The 20855-nt window shown below is 49.1% G+C and overlaps 7 protein-coding genes across 7 annotated transcripts; 4 read left to right on the top strand and 3 right to left on the bottom strand.

The window, feature by feature from the left end:
- Positions 1–1517: 1517 nt before the first annotated feature.
- MGYG_01103 (phenylacetaldoxime dehydratase) lies at positions 1518–2597 on the top strand (the record flags this gene model as incomplete). The annotated part of the gene is made up of 1 exon (XM_003176970.1): positions 1518–2597. One exon carries the CDS (start codon positions 1518–1520, stop codon positions 2595–2597), a length of 1080 nt encoding a protein of 359 aa, XP_003177018.1.
- A 404-nt stretch (positions 2598–3001) lies between these two features.
- On the bottom strand, positions 3002–4378 carry MGYG_01102 (S-(hydroxymethyl)glutathione dehydrogenase; the record flags this gene model as incomplete). Its single annotated transcript, XM_003176969.1, has 6 exons — positions 3002–3104; positions 3171–3292; positions 3358–3822; positions 3878–3974; positions 4034–4180; positions 4242–4378. The coding sequence occupies 6 exons, from the start codon at positions 4376–4378 to the stop codon at positions 3002–3004; spliced, it is 1071 nt and encodes a 356-aa protein (XP_003177017.1).
- Positions 4379–5517: 1139 nt separating this feature from the next.
- Positions 5518–5938, bottom strand: MGYG_01101 (yippee; the record flags this gene model as incomplete). The annotated part of the gene is made up of 2 exons (XM_003176968.1): positions 5518–5751; positions 5840–5938. 2 exons carry the CDS (start codon positions 5936–5938, stop codon positions 5518–5520), a joined length of 333 nt encoding a protein of 110 aa, XP_003177016.1.
- Positions 5939–8435: 2497 nt separating this feature from the next.
- Positions 8436–9896, bottom strand: MGYG_01100 (hypothetical protein; the record flags this gene model as incomplete). The annotated part of the gene is made up of 1 exon (XM_003176967.1): positions 8436–9896. The coding sequence occupies one exon, from the start codon at positions 9894–9896 to the stop codon at positions 8436–8438; it is 1461 nt and encodes a 486-aa protein (XP_003177015.1).
- Positions 9897–10512: 616 nt separating this feature from the next.
- MGYG_01099 (TBC1 domain family member 5) lies at positions 10513–13060 on the top strand (the record flags this gene model as incomplete). The annotated part of the gene is made up of 6 exons (XM_003176966.1): positions 10513–10535; positions 10597–10723; positions 10786–10944; positions 11006–11532; positions 11588–11730; positions 11787–13060. 6 exons carry the CDS (start codon positions 10513–10515, stop codon positions 13058–13060), a joined length of 2253 nt encoding a protein of 750 aa, XP_003177014.1.
- Positions 13061–14738: 1678 nt separating this feature from the next.
- On the top strand, positions 14739–18612 carry MGYG_01098 (CAMK/CAMKL/PASK protein kinase; the record flags this gene model as incomplete). The annotated part of the gene is made up of 4 exons (XM_003176965.1): positions 14739–14772; positions 14987–15146; positions 15260–18258; positions 18323–18612. 4 exons carry the CDS (start codon positions 14739–14741, stop codon positions 18610–18612), a joined length of 3483 nt encoding a protein of 1160 aa, XP_003177013.1.
- Positions 18613–19932: 1320 nt separating this feature from the next.
- Positions 19933–20396, top strand: MGYG_01097 (hypothetical protein; the record flags this gene model as incomplete). The annotated part of the gene is made up of 2 exons (XM_003176964.1): positions 19933–20092; positions 20278–20396. 2 exons carry the CDS (start codon positions 19933–19935, stop codon positions 20394–20396), a joined length of 279 nt encoding a protein of 92 aa, XP_003177012.1.
- Between the last annotated feature and the right edge of the window lie 459 nt (positions 20397–20855).

Here is a 20855-nt window from a genome sequence, read left to right as displayed (position 1 = left end):
AACGAGGACTGGATGAATAGAGGATGAGATGGGTGTGTGTTTGTTTGAGTAAAAGGGATATATCATCACCTTTATATAGGGCGATCAGGTCTATCAACGGTGGAAAATCTCTCGTGAGTTCTTTAGAACTTTCCTTCCCGTCATTAACCCAACCCAACGCATCGTGCCAACTATGACATCGAGGCGCAGGATATCGCAGAATACGTTGCGATAGTCACAACTTGGGGATATGGTAAAGTAAGGATATGTATGTTATGCGGCAGCCGTCTTGGATGTTTACCCCAGCCTTTAGTTATCCTAGGAAACGGGTTACTATCTAGAACAGTTGTTTGTCAATAACTACTCGGGGCTATGCTCGCAGGCTGATAATCCAACAATTGGTTAATTGACAACCACAATTAACACTAACAATCGATACCAACGACCAACAATTGATGTCAATCAACAATTAACGCTAATAATTAACATCAACAAACAATATCAACAATCGATACCAACACTTAACACTAATAACAATTAACACCAACAATAGACCCCGCGAAGCTTAATTTAATCTACAGACCTTGTTCATTCTTCATGCGCGACACGAGAGGCTATGGTGGAATATACAAAAATAGCAACGGTGCTGTTGGTTTACTAAATTAAACGTGAATCCCAGCAGGTTAGGTTTATTATCACCGTAGCTCATGAGTACCTATCTCGTAGGTACCTAGGTAGTTCCTATAAAGGACCCCTGTTAGGCTGGGGGCTGTGTGTGGTCGAGTGAGGGGTGATACGGCTGCATCGAGAAAGCGTTGCCAGTTAGAATCTGCTGGTTGGGGGCCGACTATCCGAGACAGCAGGGTTGTAGGTTCAAGTCCTCTGCTAATCTTACGATTGTAACGGTTATTCAATTCAATTGGCACCGATGAACGAAGATACAAAGCTGGAAGAGAAAGGAAGAGGAAGAACGCCGAAAGAGGTCCGACGAGGTGAACGGCTATATGTGGGAGTATAGCAAACCATGGTTATCCTTATACAAAATACATAGACTGGAGCATGGTAGCCTATAGCTATTCTTATATCAAACATATAGGGAGGAGTATTGTGATTGACTGTCTTTTCTGTCAAACGGCCGAGCCAAAAAGGAGAGCCTGCGCTGATTGGCGCAGGAGACACTTTCTTATACTGATAATTCTTATCACACGATAAAGGTGATGTATTAAACGAATGAAATTACCTCTTTTGCTTTAGCCATGAGAACAACGAGTTTATAGCTACGTAGGCGGTAATATCAGCCGAAGAATAATAATAGGGTGGTGTGTAATTAGCCATGACTTTTACCCCGTACCACCATGCAGAAGAGACTGATCGCAGGTGCCAATCCCAGCAGGGGAAAAAGCGAAAAAAAAAGCCTTATATAGCCTTATATCCTTCCCCTCATTCAGCGACCAGCCTTGTCGACTATCGACCTAAGAAGGTAGGAACTCTTCACTTAATAGCTTCACCCATCCCAATCTCCTGATATCTCATCGAGGATGCTCGAATCAGCTATCCCTATACACCTTACCCAGGAGCGGACGCAGCCAGCAAAGACGCCACATCACTATGAGCCACCTACCTTGGCGTACACATCACGATTCCCGGAGAATGTTAAGGACATCGTGATGGCCGTCATAGGCGCACAGTATGCATCAGCAGCAGACAATGATGGTGCAGCCATCTCCAAGATACTGGAATTCATGAAAAACTCGACTGATACAGCGGTACAGCCATCATTCTGGGAGCTAGCATCCGTAACTGACGTAAACGACTCGTACAATATAGCTGTAATTGCATACTGGCCCAGCAAGGAGACATATGAGAGATGGAACACCGTTAGCAACTTCAAAACCTGGTGGAAAGGACTAGAGGCTGAAGGCCAGCAGCACGGCTGGTTTCTAGAAGTCTTCTCACCCACCACCGATCGATTTGAGACCATAGCCTCCGATGAAGTGGTCCTTGAAGGGACAGCCAACATGCGAGAAAAAGTGAGTGGACCAATTCTGGAGCACGTATATTGGGGAAGCATGAGAGACCGGATGCCCATCTGTCAAACAGATGCTGTTCCTGGAGATAGCGCCGACTCAGCTATCCAGCAGACTGGCAGTACAGCTCGTCGACGTGTTCGGGTGCCTGGACGACAAAACTTGGTGGTTATTAGATCAGGTCAGGACTGGTCCAACACCCGCCCCGAAGAGCACAAGCTGTACGTCGACACAATGCAACCTCCCTTGGTCCAGGGTATGACTTTCCTCCGCGATAATGGCAAAGATATCGGATGCTATAGCTGCCGACTCATGGACGTCGTGGACAACGACACTTTCGAGGCCAGCAAGAACCGCACCTTTGGACTGGCCTACTTCGATAGTCTCGGCTCACTAGAGAAATGGAGTAGACAACACCCTACTCATCTCAGCATATTCGGGACATTCATGAAGTACGTGAAGAGGCTGAACAACAACATTTCCCTGCGTTTATTCCATGAAGTCCTTGTCCTGAAGCCGGAGCAGCAGTTCTTTGAGTATGTGGGATGCCATGAGAGGACCGGAATGCTGGGCTCTCTCTCTTCTTCCTAAGACTGGATATACTCTCTGGCAGCATTCATGTCTCGTATCCTGGAAACAAGTTCTCATGTTTGCTGATGATAGGCATGGCGAATAAGAGCCCAGCCACTTATTAACCGAGCAAATCGTCCTGGCCGTCTTTCCGAGAGCGTAAGGGAATTGCTTGTTGACTTGTTCGCGCTTTCTTTCTCTTTGTGATATGGACGGAGAGCTGGACTATTAGTCATCTTTAACCAACCCTCTTCTGTACTAGCTCCAAAGTTTTATTTTTCTTAGTCTGCTTACATAAGTCTTTGTGCCACCAGAATGAATGGGACCTGCTTATTTTATTTTTCTTTCAATCGCTCTTATTCCTAAGGATACTTTTTCTACTTACGAAGTTCCAGTAATAGTTGAACAAGCGAGGATGGGCTGTATCATTCATCGGCCTTGAAAATGACCTTCTGGACCTTCATCTTGTCAAAAATATCATATCCCTCGACTGCTTGAGTGAGAGGCATAATCTTATCCGCCATGAAGCTATATCAATATCTAGTCAGCCAGATGCACCCTCCGTTAAACAACGCATTATAAGGCCATTCTTACCCAAGCAGGTGTTGTTTCTTCTCAAGCATAGCAAGAGCTTCAGGAAATATCGACCTCACAGGGCATCGGCCCATCTGGATGCTAAGATTCTTCCCATAGGCCTGGTTCCCATTCCAGGGGATCTAGACGTATCCGATTTTATTAACAGGGGCCCATAGCACCATTGCCAATTGAAGATTGGACTCACCTCAGCATTATGGACGCCAACGCTGCTAATTACTCCCCATGGCCGCAGAAGATCAAAGGCCATCTTAAGAGCCGGACTTAAGCCAACAACTTCAATCACAATATCAGCTCCGCGCCCATCAGTCAGCTCCTTGACACGTTTTTCAAGACCCTCTTGATCAGTTTGGAAGTTCCATGGCTCTGCTCCAAGGGACTTGGCCAGTTCAAGACGTGAAGGTACCGAATCGACAGCGAGCAAGTTCTTAGGCTTATACTCCTCAGCGTTGATAAGAGCACAAAGTCCCACCGGGCCGCACCCAATTACGACTACTGTCAATTCTGAGATCTGCGCCTTTTTGAAATGCTTGAAGCCGTTTTGGGCTGCAAAGAAACCAGTTGGGAAGATATCTGCCATAAGAACTAGGCAGTGCTCGCTGATGCCTGCTGGAGCTTTCATCACCGAGCCATCAGCCAGAGGCATGCGGACCTAGATGATGTTAGCAAAACTGCAATTCAAGGTATCATGTATGTTATTGGCGAACATATTCAGCTTGACCACCGTCTAGGGCTGGACAACCCAGGAGCAGGCTTTTTACGCATCGTGACGAGAAGCCGGCTTTACAGTAGAAGCAATCCCCGCTATATATAGTAGTTATGTTAGCTAGTTCTTTTGCGAGTAGAAGATAAATGGACCTTACCATGAAGCAGTAAAAGGGCTGACAACTTTATCTCCGACTTTTACGGTCTTAACATCGCTGCCTGTCTCGACTACAGTGCCAGTAAACTCGTGGCCCATGATGAAGTCCACTCCCGACGGCTGGTGGCCGCGGAATACATGAAGCTCGCTATCGGATTTTACTATTTAGCATCTTAGATATTAGAGATAGGCTGAATGGTAATACACACCTTCCGCATAGCGCAGTGTATGTTACTTTGACAATAATATCTTGAGGGTCCTGTATCTTTGGTACAGGCCTCTTTTCAACGACGATCTGCCGCGGGCCTTTAAAGACGACGGCGTTCATAGTATTTTTCGTTGCCATTTGTTCAAACTCACGAAAGCAATTACAAAAATCAAGTTACCTGATAGTTATTTCTCGATGATAGTCCATAAGTGTAGTCTTGGGCGATGAGCTGTATATACGGAGTTCTGGCCCACCTTTTGGTCCCGCAGGTAATTAAAGGTGGGGAGTTTAGTAGCTGAGGAGCCGAGACGTCTCTCCTCAGCCTGAGAGAAAGATCGCGATGTTGGCCGATGATGGACGGTGGATTTGACGATGAAACAGCATTTACGGGCATGTCTACTACATATCTAATCAAAATAACAGGCGTGAGATGATATTTCTTAGAAGGATGGTATATTCCTGCCCTTAGGTACTTTCCTACCTACATTCTTGGAATAGATCAGTTAGCTAGCTACGGAATATATCCTGCGAAGGTGATATTTGTGGACCTGCTCCATAGATATAGCTAGCTATGAAAAGCTAAACAGTTTCTTGTATTAAGTAGGCGATAATATTACTTTGGCAGCCGATTGAGCGGAAAACAATAAAGTATTGGGTTGGAATTAACAAGGGCAGATTAGGAAGAGTAGTTAGCTGACTCCGGTAACTAATGAAGGCGGAGGAGGGGAGAAAGAACGCAGTATCGACAATCCAGTGCCAAAGGAAGGAAAAGAAAGAGAAAGGAGGAACTGATAAGACGCCGGAATCCCGATGGTGACAGATGAAAAAGAAGAAATCTCCAGTTCTCCTTTTTGTTAAGAGTAAATGATTCGGCGCCTAAACCCCCATTTCACCACCCAGAGAAGTTGCATAAAAGGAAGGAAAGGAAAGGAAAAAGAGGAGAGAAAGTAAAGCAGAAACACCACACACCACACACCTTAGCCCCCCAGTTAATACCCCGTTTGAAAACGCCTTTCGTCGCAGCTGTGTAAGGAGGAATCTTTAAAATCCTGAGATCCGGTTGTAAAGCATGTTTTGTATAATAAATGACCGTTCCAGCAGCATCGTGAGTTTGTGTCTCACCGAGTAACTATCTTCGTGTGACAATTGAAAGGCAGTCAGAGAGAAGAATAGCTATCGGAAGTAATAAAACAAGGTGCTGTGTGGACGGTACAGAAAAAAAGGTGCGTAGAAAAGTTAGGACAAGGACCACCACCCAGAGGAGGGAAATAGAATGTTCAGTAGACGACGGAGAGCAGCTCAGCTTCCAGAATGAACTTGCCCTCCTTGTACTTTTCTGATGTTTCGTAGGCCTTGTCGTACTTCCAACCTACGGTTTCGTTGCACTGGGTGCAGTGGATGTCACGGACAACATGTTTGCCTGTTGTCATGTTGCGTTCCTCAGACTCCGAGGCGTTGATGTTGACAACATTTTCAAACAGGTAGGCCTTGCCATGCTGGCCGCGGAAGTTCTAAATCCTCTCGTTAGTAGTGCAGTTGGATATATATAAGTGTGTGGATGGAGTGTCTTGAAGAGTGGGCGAGTGAAGAATAACCTACCCGACTGATGATGTCATGATAGTCCGCAAGATGAGTTTTGCAATGCTTGCAGCCGAATATCTTATTCGAGTTGATGTAGATGTTATAAGAGAGTCCCATGGTGACGATTTATATTGCTTGGCTCCTTTGTTTTGGCGAGAAGTAAATGGTATATCTCAAGACGTGCAGCGATGTCTCCAGGTTAAGAGGAAAAAAGGCGATTGGAACGGCTGTGTGTTTGCTCCCTGGGTAGATGTCTGGGGGGGGAGGCGCAGGTCGGTATTTAAGAAGCCAAACCCAAAGAAAGTCAAACTTCGTAGTTAAGTAATGTTTGTATCGTAGTTTGGCTGAGAGTCCAGGCTGGAATGTCGGCACAAGAAGGTCCCAGGACAGGCTTGCAGCGGAAATGAGCAGCACAGCCGTTATCTCTCTCTCTCTCTTGCTTTCTTGCTTTCTTGCTAACCCTTCTCTTCCTCCCCTGGAGTGACTTGGAATGTGACGATAGTCGTTGGGTAGTTTGGCTTGCACTCTCGCTTCAGTTAAGGTTTACTGGGAGGTTCACGCCCGTTGTAACCAGACAACTTGTTATCAAACAACCTCTCTTCCTCTCTAGTTCTCTTCCTAGGGCGAGAAGTGAGCAGATGGACCCCCTTTTTATGAACGGCTCCGGGGAATCGTGGAATTTGCAATATCGCCCAAGGGGCCGAGAGGTGGAGACGGGTACGACGGGGAGGAGAGCTGGCGAGGGAGATATGCCGGGCTAGACTCTCTCAGGGAGGGACAGGGGGGCAGGCAGAGACGTTCGTGGAGCTAGAGGTGCTTCGGTTTATGATCGTAGCCAGGGGCTGAAGACGATATATTAAATCTGGAAGCGTTATCTGGCTGTTTATAGGGTTTGTGTCCGGCGGAAAGCTGGGGGGGTTAGCAGAGAGACAGGACAGGACGGCTTAAAGGAGAAGGTTTGACGAGGTTGAAGCCGGAGAAGGAAGATGCCCTGAGGAGCGACAGATGTATTATTGACGGTGAATATGTCCGGACTATGAACAAAAAAGAAAAGAGGAAGAAGAGAGCAGAGAGAAGGTGAAGAGTGGAAGTGAAGCTGGAGAGAAGAAGGACGAACGGGGCAAAGGGAGGAAGAGGAAGAGGCAGAGAAGCTCGGTGAAACTGCTCGGGTCACGCCTTTTGGATGGTGCCTTACAACAAACGGTGACCTGAAAAGCTGCACCTGATGCTTTGGACAGTCGAAGCTGAGCCTGTCATCGCTCGCCGCTCACTCTCACGCTCGACTCACGCTGTGTCTCGTCCTGTCCGCCCCTTCGGAGGTTCGTATTCATTCGCAGGCGTTGAAGAGGGCGGTTTCTTCGGGCGTCCTGCAATGACGACATAGCTAAGATTCCACATATAATAGTTCAGCCAGCTAGTCTCCTACATACATCCTTATGCCTAGTTACTCGTACCTAGCAGTATTACATTACGGTGGACAGAGCATACGAGCAGCCGACTGGCAAGACGGCAAGACGGCGAGACAATAGACAGAGAGACACAGCTCGACTTCGTATTGCCCGCCATCCATGTCCCCGGCCGGCATGAACTGTTGGTTCCTCGTCTCTCATCGTCCCTTCTGCTGCCCGAAGCCAAGCCGGTTACCTTGGCCCCTTATCGATAACTAACTAACCAGGAGCAGGAGTTCACGCCAGCCAGCAGATCCTGAAGTCTGAAGTCAGTCGCTGTTTTATATTTCGTATCTCATGGCAGGATTGAAACGAAGCAGAAACGAGCACCGCCTGGTTTCCTCCCGTGAAGCAAGAGATCCTCCGGGACAACTTCTCGACGCCAGTTTCACCCCATCCCAGTTCGCCTTGCCTGCTCTACATGTCACAATAACAACGACGACGACAACAATACATGCGGAGACCACTGCTTGGTCGCTACCGAAGATCCAGCATCATGATCGTACCATCATACATAACTAACATGAGCCACTCATGCCGATGAGCCATTTTGAAACATCCCCCAAGGTCTCTTAGTGGCCTAGAAAAGCCGTGACGGCCCGAAACCCCGCTTGGATCATGCCGTAGTGGTTATAAGTGTTAATAGTAAATGGATAATACATCGGAAGGCATGTATAGCAGCAAACCGGGACGAACTTTCTGAGGAACCGGCCCACGAATCGGTGCTGGAGGCTCTCTCTCTCTTGGAACCCGGTTCTGCTGGTCTATATCTAGCATGTGGAGGACAGGTCATGCCGGCTTGGAGGAGCCGACGGCTCTTTCTGTCTCTTCGATCTCCCGAGACGCAGCAGCGACAACAGAGAGAAAAAAAGACGTTTCTTTCGTTCATGGACACCCTTGCAGGTTGCTACATTCTCCTGAACAGGGAGGATGCGTTCAACCCCAGGCGGCCTTGGCCTGCTTCAGTTTGATGCAGGGATTTGCATGGCGCGGTGGCAAGCCGAAAAGTGGTTGTTGTCGCATCATCTTATTCTTTTTCTTATTAGCATTCTTATTATTATTGTTATTATTATTTCTTCCTCCGCCGAACCATGTCAGGAGATAAAAGTAATAATAGCAGTCCATTCGTTAAGATAGTGACTTCGACGAGCAGGAGACAAAAGAGCTCATCGGTGATCGAGATTGGCTGCATTGGATTTCCAGAAGGCCTCGCAGTCCGCGTGTCCCCAGTGGTCTAGCCACCACTCTCCAAAGCTGTCGCTCACCTGGTCGTCAACTCGGGGGACTCTCTCTTCCCTCTTCAGCCCACAGAGGGCGCAGGCGTGAGCAGATTTCAGCGCACCCTCGTCAATAGCGGCAGTCCGTACTTGCATGCTTAGTGACAGGGCTGGCATCGGGTTCCTCCCGATCGATGTAACCACCGAGTTGAGCAGGCTACCGCACCTCTTCCACGCCTCGACCACCTCCATTACTTCCTGCTCTTCTTTTACATTTTCTGATTTGTTGACACTGCTCAATTTCATGCCCCCGGATCGTCCGGACCTGGCGGGCCCTATTTTAGTGCTTTGGCTGAGTATCTGGTCTCGTTTCCACCGTAGATGACGCCCGGACACGACGTGGGCCATGGTTCTGATATCAGACACCAACTGGTTGGCAAACTCTTCATCAGGCTGCAGGCTGCTGGTGGTGCTGCCGTCTCCCTTCCGCCTTGCATAACCTGCCGCTTTTCGTCTTGACTCTTCCAATAAAGGCGGGAAGAGCGGCAGGAGGATCGAGGGCGGTGGGATGTTTGTAGGCCGGACCGACGAGGCGGTGGTCTCTGCCTTGCGAGTCCTCGTTTTCTCCATGCTCAAGCCAGGCTCGGGAGAGACTGCTTTTGCCTTGGAGCGCCCTGACGACGAGGTAGGGATTGGTTGCTGTTGAGTCTTGGTGGCAGCATCTTCGGCTCCATCGATAAATTCGCCCCAATCATCGTCCTCTTCTGCTTCTTCAACTTCAATTCCTTTGCCTTTGCTGTTCTTGGGAGGGGCAGCAACTAGCCTCTCCTCGCCTGAGATCTGACCTGTTTGATGTCGGACCGGCCGATCACCCGTAGAACAACTTGTTGTAGTTTTTGCAAGATCATCATCGATAGATAGCAGATCGATGACATTGTGCGGTTGAGGCTGAGATTTAGCAGCCTGCTGGGACGATGGTTTTTGAGGTGTGGCAGAGCTCTCGAAGGAGTTATCGATATCGATGACCTGATGTTGTAGACAAAGAGAGGCTCCTTCCTGTTGAGCTACTGGTAGCTGCTCTGCACTCTCAAACTCCCCCCATTCATCATCTTCGTCTCCGTCTTCATCGTCCTGTCCGTTACTATCTGGAGGTGGCTCCGTCGTGGCATCGAATAATACTTCGGCGTCACTGCTTGCCCGCTCCAGTGCAGGTGGCTGCCAGGATTCAAATATCGAGGCCTGTGGCGCAGTAGCATCTCTCAAGTCGACATCCGTGTCCAGCAATGCACCAGGCTTCCCCTTGTTCCCCTTGACCGGTCCAGTTCTCGACAAGTTGGCATTATTTGAGGCGGTGGTGGGTTGTGATGCGGAATCAGGCTGTCCGAACGCCGCAAAGAGATCCGCTGACATCGTTTGGTGGTGGCCACTCGCTCCTCTCTCTATATTCCACTGCCAGCCAGAGTCCGAGGCCCAGGATCCTTTTCCTCGGGGCTGCCTCCCCTACATCCCAAACGCCGTCACTGCGTCTCTGGATATCTTATCCTGCGTGGTGATGTTTGATGATGGTGGTGTTGTTTGTTGTTATTCTGCTTCGGAGCACGAAACGGGAAAACAGTGAGCCAAGAGCTGTGTTATTCAACTAGTTAAAAGCTTTAACTAAAAATACATGCGCCAGCTAGCTAGTTAAACTAATCTTAACACTGCCAATCACACCTCCCCTTAACTAGTGTTTGCAGGTTAACGCCCAACTCGATGCCCGTCGAGCCTTGGGACAGACCAGCGTGCGGTTCACCGAGAACAGAGTCGAGGATGGGGACAGAGGCTTCTCTTGATAGATCTACTATACCCTGCTAGCTAGCTGTGCTGAGAGTTTAGGCCTGGTGACTCTCTCCTGTCCCTTTAAACCTCTGGGCTGCTTGACCTCAGACTACAACACCAGCATCGCCAACCAGCCTGGCCCGAAAGGATAACCAAAATCTATCTGATATAGATCGTGCCAGAGCCCCACGGGCTCCTGTTAAATACAATGAGATCTGTGGAGGAATCTCGGTTAGATCTGTACAACCCTGCACATCCTAGCTACCGCACTTTCTAACCGTCTCCTCGCCAGGGCTCTATGGAATACCACCTTCCACCAGCCAGAGATACACTCTCTCCATGAATTGAAACAGGTTTTAGAGGCCGGGGCCAAGGGATCTAATCCATGTGAGGACGGACTGCGGTCGGTGTGCTGGAAGGTGTGTCTTCTCCCCTCCCTCCACCTCAGCTTGCTTGCCACTCCTTACTTACACCGTGCTAGGCATTCCTACTGCACAAGGAGATAGATCAGACTCAATGGTCGATACAGCTATCAGACTCTAGAGAGGCGTATGCCTCGGTCAAACAGCATTTTCTCAAATACATTGATAACCCTAATGAACTATCCTCTACGGTTGATCCGCTGGCAGAGGACGCTGAAGTATGTACATCACGGCCCAAGAGAATAGCTATATAAACATGATACTGACAGCTGCCAAAAGTCTCCATGGGAATCACTTCGACGAGACGAGCAGATTAGAGCCGAAATATCCCAGGATGTCGAAAGGTGTCTCCAGGACAACAGCTTCTTTCACGATCCGATAGTAAAGCTCCGGCTTCTTAACATACTGTTCGTCTTCGTCAAGCTGAATCCAGACCTGGGTTATAGGCAAGGAATGCATGAACTGCTCGCTCCCATATTATTGGTAGTAACGCAAGATGCTATCGATTTGCAAACAGTGAGCCAGGACGAAGCCCCTGCTCCTGGTGGGGAGCAAGCGTTAATGCTACAATCTCTGGATCCAACGTATATTGAACATGACTCCTTTATTCTCTTCTGCGCTATTATGCAGACTGCCAAGGAGTTCTATGAACATAACGACAGCAAAAGTGGTGGAGGAGGGAATTTGGAGGTTTCGTCTATAATTGCGCGAAGCCAGCATATTCATCTGGGTATATTGCGAAAGATAGACCCCGAGCTGGCTGACCACCTTGTTGCCATTGAAGTCTTGCCACAGATATTTCTAACGTGAGTCCATTTCTCCATTTTTGAAATGATTGGGGTTATAGCTGATTAGGCGTAGGCGTTGGATAAGGCTCTTGTTTGGCCGGGAGTTCCCATTTGACGACGTGCTTGCTCTCTGGGACTTGATTATTGCCGAGAACGTGAGAGCACCACTTGTTGACATGATCTGTGTTTCAATGATACTACGAATTCGGTGGCAGTGTGAGTATAGTTATAACTGCTTTGCTACTTCAACGAATACTAACACGTCCGAGTAGTGATGGATGCAGATTACTCGACTGCCTTATCCCTCTTGTTAAGATACCCTTCTCCGGAGCCTATCAAACCCCGTGCCTTTGTTCTTGACGGCCTCTATCTAGAACACAATACAACATGTGAAGGTGCCTCCTACCTTGTCCATAAGTACTCTGACAAACATATCCCCCAGAAGGTCCAGAACAGCGCGTCCCCTCCCCCTGGAGCCGGAATGTCTCTCCCAACCAGACAGAAGAGCCGTTCTATCACTCGTGATATTTTCAATAGCCCGAGCAGCTCGCCGAACAGACTAACCTCAAAACGCCTTGACTCAATATTTCAGGATGTTTCAGAAGGTCTCTATCGTCGAGCAGAAGGTTGGGGGGTCACAAAGGCTGTACGTGGTGCAGTTACTGAAGCTCGCCGTAACATGCAAGGCCTCCAAGCAGGCGCAACCAATACCTCGCTATTTAGCCATGATGGCCCTGCGTGGGACTCCCCCAGTCCACCCCGACTATCGCTCGCTACGGTAAGAGAGTTGAAGATGAAAATGTCTATGATGGAACAGCGGAATAAAGATCTGGCGACGATGTTGGAAGATGCGTTGAATACTTTGCAGGCCCAGCAGCCATCACCAGCAGCCACTGAGGAGAAAGGCATAGAGGGCGAAGACAGCCGATTGGCGATGGACGATGCTGTTGCTACCATTCGAAAAGTTAAGGCTTGTCTCGAGGATGCAGCGATTTCTCTAAGCCCTGCAGGAACTGGAAGAGAAGTACACCGTCCATCCAACACTCGGAGCAGCGAGGATTCTCCGACCAGAGGAAGAGTCCAGGCTACCGTGGACCGTGCCCTTGAGCCAGCGAAGTTGAGCAAGGAGGACGAATTAAAGGCTGCTATTGCTGCTAGCATGGAGGAGCCGCAGTCGCCGCAGTCACCGCCAAGCAGCATCAGCGCTGCCAATAATAATAATGATCAGAACACTCTCTCGTCCAATGCCAGAAATACGATTAATACGACCGCATCGACGAAGGTGCATCCGAGCCGACCAACACGAACCTCGGTACGGGACTCATCGTTCTCCTGGATCCTGGGCGACGATCAAGCCCGGCCAAGCTTCGCAACGAGTGCATCCGCACCTCCCGAGCAGAGACGAGTGCCCCTGAAATCGCTCTTTGATAACCCAGAAGGCGAAAGCGACGGCCGGACAGCTTTTGGGGGTTTGCTACTCTCTGATTTACAACATGCGCCGCAGTCGATGCAGCAGCAGCGCCGGCCACAGTCTCCGGATCAGTGAAGTGACGGTGGTGGTGGTGATGATGATGATGATGATGATAGTAGCATAAGGATCGAAGAATAGAAATGGTAGTTATTTAACTAACGCTTCTACTCGTGATCTTTCCACGCTTCTTCGGCAAACTCGTGTGACAGAGCCAAGTGAATGAATCATTTGATAGGCAAAGAACTAGCCAGCCAGCCAGCCAGGCTAGCTAACAGCCTTCCTTCCTCCTAGCGAAACGTGTGAGCTCTATGCAGCCTTATCCGAAGGAACTTCCCCGTAGACTTCCCAAGCCGCAACCAACAGGCGTATCGCGTATCTCGCGTGTTAGCCCTGCGAGCCAGGCACAGCTCGCTAACCAGCCAGCCACTTTCGCGAAACCCGATAACGGACTAGCTACACAGTCTGGCTTTATCGAATGCTTGAAGCTGGAGGCCTGTGAATAAATAAATGAAGTAGAAAACAGTTTACCGGCCATCGACGTTCGTGTGTAACTGCCCGTAAATTGCGGAGAGGATGAGGATCCCATGTAACTAGCATGTAGCATCCGGGGGAGGCAACTTGACGTATCCGACTGGCCTTTCTTCTTCTTTCTTTCTTTTTTGCCCTCGAAGATGAAGAGATGTGCACATGCATCTCATCCCATCCCGGACTTTGACCTCCCGAGGGAGGATCCGGTTTCTTTTTCTCCTTCTCTTGTATCTTGGATTCTAGGGTCTTGTTGACGTCTCTCTCTCTCTCTCTCTCTCGCGGTAAAGAAAGGACGAGCATGCACTGAAGCAGCCGTGCTCCGTCAAAGCCTCAGCCCATCTGCACGGTATTAGCTCCCTGGGTAGTAAGCTAACTCACTAGTTAGCCAGTGACAATAAATAAAACAGCCAAAGCTGAGGCTTTGATGGCTGATATTTCAGTGGAGTGAAGTGGTAAAAATAAACACAGCTAAATATTTAGTTAGCTCGTGCTGGTTGGCTCGGCGGAGATAATAATTTTCTTTTATTTTTCGAGGCAGGCAATAATAAAATAGATATAACTGTTCGTGAACCCCGAGTAGAGGCTTGAAGATACCTAAAAGGAAAGATATCAAACTGTGTCGTTTGCCGTTGAGTTTGTCGTGTCTGTCGTTGCCATTTCTCTCTGCCGGCCGCCCGCTGCCTAAGTTAACTAGTCGCCAGAGTCACCGCTCCCTGACCGGCCTTGCTCGCCCGAAGCAGGCCTTAAAGATACGCCCGGCTGCGTCCATCTCGCCATCTCGCATCCCGCAGGACAGGAAGAAGACAGAAAGACGACTGCTGCCCCTGCATCTACTGCGACTGTTTGCGTGGACCTGACCAAACAGCGGCCCCCCTTTTCGCTACCAACGGAACTCCGCCATCCCATCGACCTTTTATATATATATAATCATCCTTACCAGGGGCCCGTCAGTGACGTAACGAACTAAGGAAGCATCGAGTCGACTACTTCATCCTCAGCTCCCACAGTGGGTTTTTTCTTTTTCGTTTCTTATCTATCCATTTAAGCCCGTCTTTCGTGACCGCCGACCCTTGCTCTGCGATGCGACTCTAGGAACGCGAGGGACAGCGCTGGTTGTTTCATTTGGAGAAGGACGGTCTGCCTACCTACCATCCGTAGCCACTGAAAAGAGACGCCGACAAGGACGCTCGCCTGGGAGCTCTTCCTGATTTCCTTTCTTGTGGTCATGTCAGAGACTCGGGGGATGGGCTATCATAATGGTCAGTCAGTCACTTCAGTCACTTCTGTCCGTTCGGCGCAGGGCGAAATATTTGGTTGCAAGGGAGACCGGTCTTGTGGCACCCTCGCAGCAGCAGCATCAAGCAACTTTTCTGCATCTCGCTGTCGTTTCTTTCTTTCTTTCTTTCCTTTTTCTTCCTTTTATCATATTTATTTTTAATCGTATTTATAACTGACCTGCTCCGTATGAGCTAGGCGAGAGAGCGAGCACTTATAACGGCGATGGGCGTTGTGACTCCTGCCACATTCAGTCGCCTCACGATACCAGTACGTTGAACCACGAGAGTGAGGTGAGCGAGGGCCCCGGACCTCTCTCCATAGACACTTCATCCGTTGATTACGACTATTTATCAAGGTCAGTCTTTCTTCCATGGATATAATAACTACAGGCTAGTGGAACTGCTTAGTTACCATGCACTGATGGAACCGGAGTTTCAAGTTGGCTGATGGAAGAACACCCTGCCGTAGATCTCCTCTGCTTGAACACGACCATGGACTGAGCTCGTCTGGCTTGCCTCGCATACGACAGTCATCCAGAGCTCCTTCTCTCCCTTTTGCCTTGACCTCATCGTCTACGATACAGCCGCTATCACAGCTACAAACAGATAAAAATAAGAGCAGAACTGCCGGACAATCGACATACCCGTCGGACGGCACAGTCTCACCTGGTGTCGAAGACCTCTATCGATTTCCGTCAGAGTCACTACATTCCTTTTCGTTCGCGAAACAGTCGGACGACTTGTTGAACAATCGACAGAATCTCCTAAAGCGATCTATAGAATTTCTGAGGGACCGAATTGGGCTATCTACAAACGATTCGGGCCAGACTGATGGTCCAGCACAGATGAACGATGAAAACGAGATACAGTGGATGATGGATATACTCTCCCGGTCAAACCTGCTTGGAAGCTATGATGCAGCTAACAACTACTCTGTGGGACCGGTTACGGGACCGCCAGTCGCCGAAGGAGGCGGAAATATCTTCGACCGTGCCTTTGGAGCCTATCAAACACAGAGTCCTGCGGATATTAGGTCTCCACAGGATAGATTTACTGGCAGGGAGCAGCAACATCTGAGTCCAGTGACGTTAGAACGATCAATGCCTCGCACGAGGGGCAGGAAGTCGGCTCCTTCGTCAAGACGTGTGAGTTTGAAGCGGACATTTACCGATATCGGCGCCTTGTCGCAGCACGGTAAGTCTATGGGCGCCATTACAGAGCCATACTCCGCCGTTGAGTTCCATTCGAACCGGAGTACCTCGTCCTTTGGGTTTGGATGTATGACCCCAACCATGCACGTCCACCCCGGCAAATCAACGCTTCCTACACAGGCTGTGTTCACCACTGAGACAAAGCCCAAGTGGACCATACTTGCAGCCAACGATCTTGCGTGTCTTATATTTGGCGTTACCCAGAGTGAATTCAGGAAGATAAGCATTCTAGATTTGATTCAGCGGGAAAGACGAGACTGGCTGGCGTCGAAGCTTCAAGGTACACAGATTCCGACGCCGGAATCAGAATACCGCCATGAGGAATTACCTCACAAGGCGGCTCCCGGTAAGCTCTTTGGCATGAGAAGCGGCGTTACTGCACAGTTACTGAGCAAACCCCCATCCCGAGTTACGCGCAAAGCAAATGCCCTGAATGTCTCCCCTTCTTCAAACGCTACAAGTGACTGTGGCAACGGCAACGGCAACGGTAACGGCAGCAACGGAACCAAGCAACCCAAGAACCCCAATCATTCATCCAAGAAATCGCGTGGGGTACTACTTTGCGGAGAAGTTGTCCCTATTCAAAAGAGGAACGGCACTACGGGCTCTGCAAGCCTCTGGGTCATGGAGAAGAGAGGAGGGCTGATCTGGGTTGTCGAGGAGATCACTGAACATGCTGCTACCATAGATTTCGACGATAGAGGCAGAGTTACCAGCATCAACGGCGACACCGAACAAATTTGGGACAGAATGATGATTCAAAGGGGCTCTTCTATTTTCAATCTGCTACCTAACGTGCCCGAGCGGTTTCCCACCGGCTGCGGAAAGCCAGACTTCTCCAAGATCAACGAACAAAGACACTTCACTGCCTTTGGTAACCGGGAGGACAGCAATATCCCGCTTACATTGACGCCCGTCTCCGGATCTCATGCTTTCCGCATATCTTGCTTCCCTCATATCGCTGGCATGATGGTGCTCTGCGCCAAAACGCTTAAGATCATAAGCGCCAACTCAGCATTCACCGCTACCTTGTTCGGCGATCTCCATACAGAAGGCTCTCAGATTACGGACTTGTTGCCGCATTTTGACGAATTCCTCAGTATTCTAATCGAGCAGGACGACACTCCCCTTGTCGACGGCGTGGTTATCTCAGAGCACGGATTCCGAAGGGCCAGATCATTATTCATGATGCGGCATAGTCAATCCAAACTGACCATGACAGACCTGCGACCTGTGGGTCTGCCGGCACGCCACAAAGATGGTTCGAAACTCACGGTTGACGTGCAGATGCGGGTGGTCAAAAGCAAATCCGCATTACCGGAGAACAGCAAACCTACTGCTGGATCCGATCAGGGCAGTTCGTCCGAAGGCGAGAACAACGGTGGTACCGCCCGAGCTACAGAAGATGTGTTCGCACTATGGATATCCTATTCTAGGCAGCTCCATTCTCCTACGGAGGATGACATGCTCTGTTTACCCAACAAGTCGAGGAAAGTATCTGAGATTCCACCCATATCGCCAGGCCAGGTGTCTCCGGTCTTATCACCGCGGAGAATACCTCAGGTTGAGTCGCCGTCCGGAGAACCCTTGTCTCAGTCGTCTCTCTTGACGCAACAGTTGACGGAAGCCGCATCTGAGCCCCTTGTTCCCCAGCCTTTGCAACGGGCAGCAGACGCCAGAGTAGCTATACCTGCAAATGACGAAGTCCCGACTAAGAAGAGCATATCTGACTATGTGATCCTGGAAGACATGGGAGAAGGCGCATACGGGCAAGTAAAACTGACACGGTCCAGACGAGACCCGTCCAAGAAGGTTGTCCTTAAATACGTCACCAAGAACAGAATCTTGGTAGACACTTGGACACGGGATAGAGTCCTAGGCACTGTGCCGCTGGAAATTCATGTTCTAAACTTCCTCCGCCGTGAAGGTAACCGTCATCCCAACATTGTTGAGATGGAAGATTTCTTCGAAGATGACGTCAACTACTATATTGAAATGGTGCCACATGGTCTTCCGGGCATGGATCTGTTCGATTACGTCGAACTTCGCGCAAATATGGAGCAAGACGAATGCCGAAATATTTTCCACCAGGTCGCCAGTGCCATCGACCATCTCCATAATAAGGCATCTGTTGTCCACCGAGATATCAAGGATGAGAACGTCATTCTCGATGGCGAGGGCAAGATCAAGTTGATTGACTTTGGAAGCGCAGCGTACATTCGCAGCGGCCCATTTGATGTGTTTGTCGGTACTATAGGTATGCGTCTACCCAATACTATTTTCTCGCTTCTGGCATGTTCTGCTACTAACATTTGACGTAGACTATGCTGCCCCTGAAGTTCTGCAGGGGAAGCCGTACCTCGGCAAGGAACAAGATGTCTGGGCCCTGGGAATCCTCCTCTACACGATAATCTACAAGGAGAACCCATTCTACAACATCAACGAAATTATGGACCATCCACTGCGTGTCCCCTTTTTACCTTTCACTGATGACTGTCTTGATCTGATTCGCCGAATGCTTGATCGGAATGTGCAGACAAGAATATCTATCACTGAAGTAATGAACCACCCCTGGATGAAGCTGGCTACCAATGTCAACGGCAGCAAGTAGTCTTCCTGGTCAAGGACCCTGATGAACCAACCGATTTCTTACCTACCTACCGATACCCCTACACTACTTTCCGATCCCTTTTTCAGAATAAACTCACAAACCCATAAAGGACGTTATTTCGGCTTTCCCTACCACACGCTTTTTTCTATATACGTCTGCCTCCATAGGCCAACCCTTTATTTTTTTCCCCCTATCTTTTTCATACCACAGTTTGGCCTAGCCCCTGACTTCGATCCATCATCAACCCTATTTTATCCTTTACTTTGCATCGCGGCGGACGTTTCCATATATTTTTTGTCCTTTAGCCCGTCCACATTTACGCTCTCACGATTATCCCTTGTCCATGTTTCTGTGTCTTTCTATGATATCCAGCCACCATCTTTTGACGTTTTTAGAATGTTGTTGTTGTTTTTTTATTTTCCATTCCACGCTTCATCCCCCTTATCCCTGCCTCTTTGTTGCTCTCTTGTGTTTCTTTCACTCGTCCTTTTTTTGTTGTTTTTTTGCATGGAGCGGGCATGGCACTGGATTAAAAATTACCGAAAAGAAAAAGATAGAGATGATGTTGTATGCTGTATGTATGGGAGCGAAGCAAGGAGGAAGAAGGGACGCCTGGTTTATGCAGATTGGACACATATCATTTCTTTGCATATCACTCGATAACTGTTATCTCTCTCTCTCTCTCTCTTCCTTATTTCTTGACTCTCCTCTCCCCCCTTTTCCACTTTTCTATCCCTCCACCTTCATCTTCGGCCGACGTTTCGGAAAGACTCACTCACCCTTTAGGCTCTTATCTTCACTCATTCCTTCACCCAAGACATGTCGAGACTAAACTAAACGTAGTAAGCAGCTGGTTTGCGGTGCGTGCTCTGTCTCTATCGGATAAGTCGCTGTTAGGTCAAGACATCCGTAATCTCCCCTTTCTTACCGCTGTCCCAAGTCCCCATATCTCACGGCTACTGCTGAGGCCCAACTCGAACTCCACCACAACCCAACCAGATGAAACAAAGCAAAGTAAGAGAAAAAAACAAAAGAAGCATGAAAACTTAGTAACAATAATAATGGGCCATGTCTGACCGACTCACCTAACTAGCGAACTAAAACAAAAAAATAAAAAACACCCGCGTGGTCTTCCTTGTCTGCTTGCTTGCTTCCGCGGGTGCAGCGTAAATCACCTCCGAACGGCTCTCTGACAGGCATCAGCTGAGGGACTAGGAGGTCGGACTGCAGCAGTCAGCCGCCCTTGCCTGTCACTTGTCACCGTCACTAAGAATAGTCCTAGTCCATGACTATAGTCCAGCTGGATCAACCATCACCAGCATGAAAGGCGACAACAAAAGGCAGCAGAGACAGAAGAAGCAGAAAGATGAGGAAGTACCAGGTACCTCGGCTTCTGGTCCCCCGCGCCCTTATCGATATGCGATAAGCCCGCCTATCTGGGGTAGCGTCGACTTCCTGACACTAGCTCCGCCTGTTGTTAGTGAGATTAATTTAACGACTCCGTCTTTTGCACTTCTGCGACCTCATCCTCAACGTCGACTCTTTCTCGTCTCTCTCCACACCACCACTACAGACGCATGACTCTCGAATAGGCCTGTTGACAGCCCGTCGTCGGTTGACCTCCTCTGTCTCTGCGAGTGCCATGCCGATGTGACTCGTCTGCAGGGCATGGTGGCGGCTCTGGCAGCGAACAGGTACTGCCGTCATCGACTTATCGCCAGCAAAGACATCAGCCAGCCAGGTCTCGAGACCGTTTTAAACGAAGCCCGCTGGACCCTTCCTGATCGTCATCGACTTTCTCCTGAGAGCCTTCCGCGCTTCTCTTTGGCTCGTTCGACCTGCTCTCAGTCACTCAGTGGTACGCTCTAACTCTATTACTGCCACCCTTTCGTCTTCCTAGCCGGGCCGGAATGGATACTTGACCCTCTCTCTCCTTTTTTTTTCTCTCCTTTGCTTTTCTTTCTCCATTTTCTCTTTTTTTTCCCCTTCCTCTCGTCCTCCCCTTGTCTCTTCTACCATAGCGAAGCAGGTCAAGTAGTTTTGATACGTCTCCAAGGGAGGGCTGTTTAGTTGTCTTATCCCCCTCGCTTATTCCTCCTCAGCCGGGGCTGCTTTGCATTGGCATGATATGGACACTACAAGGCTTTGAAACATCAAATATTCACCACTACCACAAATACCTTCAAACCAGCAGGATTTTAACTACTCAATCCTCCAACGATTGGTGACGACTATTAACTGTT

The sequence above is a fragment of the Nannizzia gypsea genome, genomic scaffold (assembly GCF_000150975.2).
Source record: "Nannizzia gypsea CBS 118893 supercont1.1 genomic scaffold, whole genome shotgun sequence".
In the NCBI taxonomy this organism is placed as follows: domain Eukaryota; kingdom Fungi; phylum Ascomycota; class Eurotiomycetes; order Onygenales; family Arthrodermataceae; genus Nannizzia; species Nannizzia gypsea.
This window is presented reverse-complemented; position numbering and strand designations above follow the sequence as displayed.